Below are 9,983 nucleotides of genomic sequence, written 5' to 3'. Positions count from 1 at the left end.
TAATATTTAATATAAAATAAAAATTAACTAACTAATTAATTTTAAAATAAATATTAATTAAATAGTTAATATAACTTTTAATAATTATTTGTTAAATCATTTAAGTAGTTTAAAATTTATTCTTTTTTTTTTAAATTTTTAAGGCCCCCGGAAAATTGGAAAAGACGCTGGAAAAGTGGCTGCCGGAAAGCCACCAGAAAATTCCGCCGGAAATTAGTGATTTTCCTGTAGTGATTATAAGGTTTTATTATATTGTTATAATTTCGATAGCCTTTACCCATGCTTAAATTTTATGGTTTTATATGATTTTTTTATTAATTGATAGTACTGATATGATGATCACTTTATTAATTTAACACTGGTATTAGTTTACTGATTCATCCACTATACTATTTTCATAGCTTCTATACCATACTATTTTATTATTTACATTTTCTATTGTAAGCTAATACATATGAGTTTTATTATTTTTGTACTGATTTTTGATCATATGACTGTTATTATTATGAATTAACTCATGACATGCATACTACTTCTTTACAGTATTTTGAATTCATTATATATGATTTAAATGATTTCAAGTCAGGAAAAAAAATTCATGAGTATGAGACTTATCAGAATTCCACAAAGTTCTATTTTTTATTTTAGATATTCTTTTATACTCATGAATGGAAAGACATATTATGATTATATGATTCATGAATATTGCATATGAATTATTTTTGGATCAATGAATATAGATGTGTATTAATGTTTTGAATTATAACATCTATTTATGTTGTTTATTATTGATAGATAAAACTAGATAGCTTTGATTGTAGTATAATAAAAGATAAAAGAAAAAATTCTTCTAAATTAGATTCTGATGCCTTACAAAAACTCTGTTACATTTTATTATGTGAAATAAAGTTCATATAAAATTCTTGTTTATTTACTTTCTTTGTATTATTATTTAAATCTTTGTCTAACTGCAATGTTATTATTACTCTGCTTTGCACAGTGAATGGTTATATTAAATTTAATAATTTTGAAAAATGTTTAATAAAGAAAATATTTAAAAATTAAGATTGATATTTGTAGCATGTTGAGCTAAATTTTCTCATTGTGATTTTGCATTTTATTTTTAGGGCATTAGAAAGATAAAGAGCATGTTGAATATGAGTTTAAGGAATATGATCTAAGTATATATATGTATTTCTTTTTTTTTTTGCTTTTACACAGTCTTATTACTCTACATAATAGAACCTGTTCGGTTTGTGGGTCTTATCAAGTTGGGTTGTGACACAAGATGCGCTGACGAGTAGGAGTGACAACTCTTACAAGATAGGAATCTAACACTTAACGGTTGATAATGAAACAAGATACAAGAAAGCACCATGTAACTAGCTCGATGTCCTGCTTTGTTATTCATAATTGTATCAATATTTGCATGCATTTACATAAGAGCATATTAATTGGTTGATAAATAAAACTGATTAAATTAGTATTGAGACTGATATAATATGACACATCATGTGACAATGACACTGATAGATGTTGATAGACATATTGATGCAACATATTGATATGACATAATGATATGTTATACTCATATATGATATAATGATTGATAAAAAATTGATAATATAACCATCGTTATGAATATAACTGATAGAAAATTAAGGTCTGTTTTACTGTACAACTCATGTTATTGATTGATAGACTTTTTACTGATTTTCTTATAGATTGATGTACTTTTTTCGCTTAGTGAGATAACCTGATTCCACTATTCTACTTGTGATTGATATTGATTTCATAGATTGGTTACTATTCATGTGATAGTAGAATAATTGATATTAATTTGAATTAGGCTTACATATTAATTCTTTTGTCTTGCATTGGCTGCAATGTAGGTTTTACTTATCTACTGAGCTTTGTAAGCTCATTATGTGATTTTGATTCAGGATTTAAGAAAGAGTCAGAATTTTGCCGAGTGAGGCTGATCAAAGTTTCCATGTTTTTTTTATGCATTTTCTTTTATTCTTTTGTAATCAGGAGCTGAAAGATAAATCATTGTATTGAATGATTTCCTGACCATTATAAATCGCATTTTGAAAGAATGAATATATAATTACGTTTGATGTATATGATTTGTAGTGGCTTTCATTGAAATTATTATTTAATGGATAATTAATGGCTATGGTTGATAATTAAGAAGATTGAAACGATACAATCTTCTAATTTAAATTCTGGGATGTTATAGAGCCAATCCTACATAATCATGTCGATCAAATATCAACACATTTCAATTCTTTTAGATCTTCATATTGTTCTAAAATTTATAAACTTGAGTTGAATTATTAGTAAGTGAATTTAATTATAATTACTAACTTATTGATGATTAAGTTTATTTCAATGAACATTAGTTGAAAAAAATAATAATTAATTTTTATGATATTTTGAATTTTGATTATAAATTTAATGAAGATTTAAGTTAAATTTACTTACTATCAAAAGAATGAAGCATAAGCTCAGTATAAATTCACCTAATTTATCTTTTGATCTGCCTAAGCCATAAGCTAAAATCATGCAAACATACATTTGCTTAAAGTGAGGTCAAAATATCTCATTTGCTTAGGTTTAAGCGTTTAAATGGCTTAGGTCGGGCTTTAGCCCCAACCAAACAATCCTTTAATAATCTATAATTAAGAGAAGCTCATCAAAATATAAGTGGAAAACTTAGCTTGAAGACAAGACAACATATATGCTGCAAGAATTACATATATTTGTGCAGCTTCTCCTTCTTTCCACAACAAAAACTCTTAGACATGAAGAAATTTTACTTAGAGAAATCCATAATGCCCACCCCCTCTCACGCTTTGGAGAGCATTGTATCGACAAAGGGGGAGTATCAGTGCTTAATCTATGCTTGTGGGAGCACTTGAAGATGGAAACCATCTGGGAATCCTAATCCTGGAGTCCGTATTATGTTCCCTCCTCTGATAGCCTTCCACCTGACCAAATTACAATCTCTCGCATGTTAATTAACTTTCTAATTGATTTGCTTTAGAATTAACTAGCTGTTTAGCAAGAGTAAACAAGATAAGTGAACACATTTAAGGACGCATCTCAAGAAAAGAAAATCAGTAGGAGGTTTGTTTTTTGATGCTAGGATGGATTTTCTTGTTGTAATGATTTTAAGGCTCCGTTTGGGATGAATTTTTATTGGTTTTTAAAGTAATTTTTTTAGTAAAAATTTTAATTTTTATGCTAAAAACTGATTTAAGAAACAATAAGAAAATCGTCCAAAGTGAAGCCTAAGAGAGAGTCTAAAAAAATGTTAAAAAACTAATAGAGGGCTTATGTGCTAATTAAGGCTTCGTTTGGGACGGCTTTCTTATTCCTTCTTAAACCAGCTTTCTAGTAGATAAATTTTAATTTTTGAACTAAAAAGGTGTTCTAAGAAGTAGTAAGAAAGCCGCCCCAAACGAAGTCTAAATCTAACCATAATTTTCCATATTAACTATCAGAAACTAATTACCTGTACTTAGTAACCAAGCAATGGAGGAAAACAGCCATTTGCAGCTTGCTGAAGTCGGACCCAACACAGAACCTCATCCCTCCACCAAAAACCATAAAATGTTTTGTTCCACCACTAAGCTCAGGCTTATCCTAAAATTAACACAAATAACAGTCTAATTAGAATTTAATTTCCAGTCAAATTAGCTTCATTTCAATTTATTTTCTTCTCAGCTTCAAAAAAATTTCCCCAAACTTATTCAAAATTGAATCAATGATATCAGTCCTAATGAAAATCATGAAGATAAATGACAGAGATTGCTTAAATTTTAATTGATCATTACAAACCTTCCATCTCCAGGGATTGAAGGACAGTGGATCCTTATATATCTCAGGGTTCAAATGAACAGCCGGTGGACAGACCATTATCCCCCAGCCTGCTGGAATTGTATATCCTGCATCCATTATAATAAGAACAGGAGTAATGTTAGCTACCATTAAGGTGTTTATCGATATATTTTCTTTATAATCTATATTATGATATATACCATTTATTTGAATGTCTTTCAGAGTTTTTCTGAAAATTCCAGGAACTATGTTTGCCAGTCTCACGGTTTCGTTGATAACCTGCATAATTGCCCAGATGCAGAGTATAAATTAAGAATTTCCAAGTTGAAAAGCCATAAATGTTCCTTTAATGATGAATTAGATAGGAGTATAGTAGAGTAAGGCTTCATTTGAGACAGCTTTTGTACTTCTTTTTAAACAACTTTCTAGTACTAAAAAGATGTTTTAAAAAGCAAGAAGAAAGCCATTCCAAAGGAAGTCTAAGGCTTCGTTTAGGATAATTTTTCAAAGCAACTTTCTAATACAAAAATTTTTTAAATTAAAAAAATTTTGTAATAAAAGGCTGGTTTAGAAAGTAATAAGAAAACTTTCGTTTGGAACAGCTTTTTTACTATTTTATGAAGTGGTTTCTTAGCAGTATAAAATTTTTATACTAAAAAGTTGCTTTATAAAACAATAAGAGAGTTGTTCCAAACGAAATCTAAGTTATATAAGAAGATGGTATCATTTTTTTTTATTAAGTATTATATAAAATTAGTATTGAAAATGTGTTGATTTTAAACGTGGAAGAAGCAGCTTTCGAGATTTAAGGGGATTTGATGCCTTACTAAGTATTTATGAGTTGGTTTCAATAACAGCTATTATTTAGATGTCTAGAGTACTTGTTTGTCATTTATAGAGGAGATTCATGGCTTCATGCATCTGGTTCTTCATGCATCTTGCATATATTATATCTCTCGCTCAGAACAATTAGAAATATTATCAAATTATGCACAGTTCATAAGAAATTAAGGCGTTACATGTGAACAAAGAGGTTCTCTTAGCTTACTTGAAATGTGAAGCTCATAGATTTATATTCCTTCCACGTGATTCCGGAATCTGGGTTCTCTCTGCTCATAATAATCCCATCATGCTCTTCCTGTAATTTACAAATTTCTTAATATCATTTGGTAGTAAACCTTTTTGTATGGTTTGCAAAGAAATTCACTAAATGTCATAAGAATATGAAGCTTTTCTATATATATATATACCTTTAGCTTTTCAAGCACTTTAGGATGATCAGTAAGAAGTTTGACGGCGAGGGTAAGAGCAAGAGAGGTGGTCTCAAAGCTTGCAAAAAGGAGTACAAAAATGAGATCCAGAGCTATAGCCACTGTTAAAACTGGCTTTTCTCCATTGAGCTCTTCCACTATACAGTCGAAGAAATCCTTGCACTCTTTTGTTGGTGATTTCATCCTCTCTGCTAGAATTCTTTCAAGTACTTTGATTGCTTTTTTACGTCCCTGAAATGTAAGCAGCTGATTCATTACACAAACAACTATGAACGTTGAACATGATCTGCTGTTGAATTATTTTATAATGACAAGAGTAAAAATCATATGAGAATAGTGTGTCAATTTCGGGTCACGGGTCTGGTTTGGAGTAAATCCGGAACTGACCCGACACTATTTGGTTCAACTAAAACCCGACCAGTTTAGGGTTTAACGAGTCGGTTTTTCGGATCCGAACCCGACCCGCCAAGTGAGTCCCCTTCGTTGATGTTCGACTTCGTTGTTCGCTCCTTGGAGGATGTTCTCTTCCCGTCAGATAGGAAGTTAGAACATTTTGATCGGAAGCAACGACGGGAGTTTGATCGTTATGAAGAACTTTCTCCGTTTCGTGCGCTTCTTCGGCCAAATTCCGTAAATGCTCCGATCCGGTTCAAAACCGGGTCATTTTTTAGTTTCCAGGTCCACCTGAACCCGACCCGGAATTCAAAACGCGTAAAAAATCAGGACCCCAACCCGACACGTTTCAGGTTCAGGGTTGACCCAAACCGATATTTTCGTGTCGCATTTGACTCGGATTTTCAGGTCCTGTCTAATATTGATACCCCTATATGAGAAGAGGGTTCAATGCTTATTTATTTATTTGGTAATGCTTCACCCACTTTTGAATGGAAAGAATGACCTGAGGAAATTTTGATCGGGATGACTTTAAAATCATACAAGAAATTTGTGTTATAACATGCCTGCAAACACTTATGGTACGCAGTTCCTGGAACATTCACAGGAAAGGAGATTAATCCAGTTATGAAAGCAGCAAAATTGCTCCTCAAATCCTCTGATTCACTGGAAGCATCATAGCCAATCAACTTCTTAGTAGTGAGGTCAAATATCATCTACATTGATAATAAAACAAATTATTAGAATCTTAAATATAATCGTATATTAACTTAAAATTTGATAAATTATTTGTTGAGATTAAGGTTTTGATTGGGACGATTTTTTTGTTGCTTTTTAAAACAGTTTTTAAGAATTTTTGTACTAAAAACATGCTTTAAGAAGCAGGAAGAAAATCGTCCCAAAAGAAGTCTAACTTACAGCTGAGATCTTATCTTTGAGCTCAATGCTCGACTCGCGAGACCATAAGCTGAGTCTGTCACGAGACATCTTCTCCATATCTTGAAGCATAGTCACTTTAAGGTTTTCAGGGCCAAAAAGCCTAAGAACCAAAGCCTTGAGGTATTTGTACATGTAACCGTCCAGTTCAGCAACGTTTTCTTTTCCAAAGATCTCTTTGAATGTTTCCGGATAAGAGCTCTTAAACAGTTTTCCCTCTTGCTGGAATACCAAGTGGTTCAGCTCCGGGTCGGTCGATATAACAATGGGTCGGCCGACTAAGCTGGTCTTGAACACTGGTCCATATCTATATAAGCCGGTTCACCGGAGGAGGAAAAGATTAGGTATTTCACATACAATTTTATGTTTAAAGGAATACAATTTTATTTCAAATAAATTTTTAGGCAGTGAAAAATTTTGTAACAGATGCTTCTCTTATAGATAAAAATTCAAATCTTTTCATTAAGAAAAAAAATATTTTAGAACCTCATATAAGTAGACGATAGAATAATCATATGAAGTCTAGTATAATAAAGCCATCCCAAACAAAACCTTATTATATTCTAGAGCAGTTTTCTAGTACAAAAATCTCTTGAACTAATTTTTTTACTAAAAACTGCTCTAGAAAATAATAAAAAAGCCATCTCAAATGAAGTCTTAGGCTTCGTTTGGGACGGCTTTTTTATTGCTTTCTAAAACGGAGTTTTAGTACAAAAATAAAAAATTTGTACTAAAACTCCGTTTTAGAAAGCAGTAAAAAAGCCGTTCCAAACAAAGCCTTGATTTAGAGGATCTAGTTCTAAGTAAAGCCACATCTTAAGGACAAATTTATAAATTGAGCCCCAATCTTTAAAAGAAAAAAATTTTAGATCTGAATATTCTAATTAATAAAATTTGGACATAATAAATTTCAAAATTACTAAATTTATTTTGAAATTCATGTAATATATGATTATTCAATTAAAATTTTTCTATAAAAATATTTCTATTTATTCTATAATAAAAAATACCAACAAAATATGACAATAACAAAACAAAATTCAGTAAGAAAATATACATATATCATAACTAACATGTAAATTAAAAATAGAAAAAGCAAACATTAGTGTAGTAAAATGCAGAGCAATGCACCTGTTCATCCTTTCTTTGACAAATGGAGAGATATCGAAGGTTGTATATGGAGAGAAGAACTGGATGGTTTCTCCTAGAAGAGGCCAGCCCATGGAACCAGGAGGGAGTTTTCCTCTGTAGCTTTGGTTCCTCCATCTCTGTAACCAGTACCGTATCAGCAAGATGGTGATCAAACCACATAAGGCCATGGCATAAGTATTCATATTTATATGCCCTGCAAGTCAAAACCTGCAAACTTAATATATGTGAAAGAAGAGGAAGGAAGAGTAGTTGGATACTAATGCACATGGAAATGGCAGAAAATAAGGAGAGAAGCAGGAGGAGAGATCCAGGGACTGAACTATATGGTGAAGGGAGGTGACCTAAAGAAGTTTAAATAGGGAAACTTACACTGCTCAATATTTAAAAAATGCCACCTTCTTTAATATACTGTATTTTTAAAACTTTACTTTATAAAGAGACATTATCTCCGTTCAAAGCCATAGGGTAGCCACGAGAGATTATTATGTGTGGAGTCGGGAAACAGAGAATCGTTCGGTTTTGTGACGGTGAACAGTAAAAACGCAGTTGTTGTTCTCCACTTTGCTTTTACTGTTCACCCACCCATGTGCTTTTACTATTCACAGTCACGAAACCGAATGATTCTCTTTGTCCGGACTCCATATAATACTCTCTTGAGTAGCCACACAACATTTTTCTAATGAAAATTGTCCTTTTTAGGGGATTTTGATTTTATATGTTTTGTATCTTTTAAAATTGAAGAAAAATGTTGGCTATTTTGTTTCTTGAGAAAATAGGCTCGAATTTTTCTTTTGGAAGGCAATATCTTCATAATTTAAAGAGATGCTCAAATTTATATTAGTAACTTTTCAAATAAAAAATTAATTGACCCCTCATGTTTTTAGTGTCTTCCTTTTCTCCGACAATTCTCATTCGCAAGTGATGCTTCTAAGACTGATGGCCCGACCTCAGCTACCACTACAGGAAAATAGTTAATTTCCGGCGGAAATAAATTTGATAGAAATTCCGGCGGATTTCCGATGGAAAATTTTTTATGGAGCTTCGTCGTATTTTTTGATTGGCTTTCCAACGGATTTCATTTCGACGGAATTTCCGATGGATTTCCGACGAAAATTAAATATGTTTTAAAAAAAAGTTGTAATAAATTTTTATAATGATTAATATTGTTAATTTAGTAATTTATTATCAAATTAAATTATTTATGTTATAATATAATAATATATTTTTAAAATTACATTATAATTAATTAGTTTTAAATTTAATTAATTTTGATATTAATTAATTAGTTCTACTTAAAATAGAAAAAAGTATGATTTTTAGCAACTTTTAATCTTTGGCCTAATGGTTGGAGCGGGAAGAATATCAAGTGGAAGGGATTTGAACCCCGTCGAGGGCGGACTGAGGTGGGGAGGGTTGCTAAGATTGAAAAAAAGAAATTTCTTTTTTTCCAGCTCAAAGACAATCCGTTGGAATTTTTTTTTTCTAACGAATTTTGCTGTGAATTATGTAACGCCGGAAGGGCTTTTCCGACGAGCGTTTTACCGTCAGAATAATTTCCGTCGGAAATGCTCATTTGCAACGGATTTTAGCCATTTTTCCGATGAAAATGAACACCAAAAAATAATGTTTTTCCTGTAGTGTCCATCGACCCTCTGCCCTAGCCGACGCCGGCTTCTAAGGCAAGCGGCGAGAAGAAACGGGAGCGGCAGCGTAGGAGCTACATCTCTTGATCGGACATTAGGAGATCGGAACCAACCCTTACGCTCTGCCTTCCTTTGCTTCAAGTTATTGTGGAGAGCCTCATGATTGATCCGATATGCTGCCTTCGTTTGCTTCAAGTTATTGTGGAGAGCCTCATGATTGATCCGATATGCTGCTTGTTGTTATAAAGATGTATGAGCTCATGCACTCTGCTAGGGTTTTCCAACCCTAGCCCTCCGCGTCCATGCCGTCGTCCCTGCTGGATCTGATTCTCATTTTGACGTCAGGGAAGTTTTTCTTACTTCCTCTTGTTGACATGTTCACTTTTTCATTGTGGTTTTTTTGTTTTATAACAAAAATTTTAAAACTTAATGGATCACTAAAATCTAACAAAAGAACAAATATTTCACTAAAAAAAGGGTCATTAAAATCCAGCAAATGAAAATATTTGTAAACCAATGAAAGATATCTAAAATCTAACCTAAAACATAAAGATTTCTTAAAACCATATTTATAATCTAAATTGAAATATATATTAAAAATTTTAAGCCCTAATATGATGGATGATACCTAAACCTTAGAAAATACCTAAAACACCTAAAACACACTTAGGTTCCTCTTGATATATGAAAAATCACAAACAACTTGAAGGGGAATTAATTTGGAGGAGTGTTTGTATAAGAA

The 9,983-nt window shown here is 31.8% G+C and overlaps 1 protein-coding gene across 1 annotated transcript; it reads right to left on the bottom strand.

Moving 5' to 3' along the window:
• Positions 1-2,902: 2,902 nt before the first annotated feature.
• LOC110107220 (cytochrome P450 87A3-like) lies at positions 2,903-8,049 on the bottom strand. The gene is made up of 9 exons (XM_020837412.2): positions 7,578-8,049; positions 6,429-6,753; positions 6,077-6,226; positions 5,097-5,348; positions 4,895-4,984; positions 4,047-4,125; positions 3,847-3,953; positions 3,521-3,651; positions 2,903-2,993 (listed from the first exon to the last, which is right to left on the bottom strand). The coding sequence occupies exons 1-9, from the start codon at positions 7,778-7,780 to the stop codon at positions 2,903-2,905; spliced, it is 1,428 nt and encodes a 475-aa protein (XP_020693071.1). The 5' UTR covers positions 7,781-8,049.
• Positions 8,050-9,983: the final 1,934 nt, after the last annotated feature.

This window comes from Dendrobium catenatum, unplaced genomic scaffold (genome assembly GCF_001605985.2).
Source record: "Dendrobium catenatum unplaced genomic scaffold, ASM160598v2 fragScaff_scaffold_1705, whole genome shotgun sequence".
In the NCBI taxonomy this organism is placed as follows: Eukaryota; Viridiplantae; Streptophyta; class Magnoliopsida; order Asparagales; family Orchidaceae; genus Dendrobium; species Dendrobium catenatum.
The sequence above is the reverse complement of the archived record's forward strand: the minus strand, read 5'-3'. Positions and strand labels throughout refer to the sequence as shown.

What these genes read in the sequence shown, in the direction of transcription:
- LOC110107220 (XM_020837412.2), bottom strand. Translation starts at nt 7,780, where the DNA reads ATGAATACTTATGCCATGGCCTTATGTGGTTTGATCACCATCTTGCTG. An exon ending in GTCAAAGAAAGGATGAACAG is followed by an intron (nt 6,754 to 7,577) that starts GTGCATTGCTCT and finishes CGGCTTATATAG; the next exon opens with ATATGGACCAGTGTTCAAGA. An exon ending in CTATGAGCTTCACATTTCAA is followed by an intron (nt 4,126 to 4,894) that starts GTAAGCTAAGAG and finishes GCAATTATGCAG; the next exon opens with GTTATCAACGAAACCGTGAG.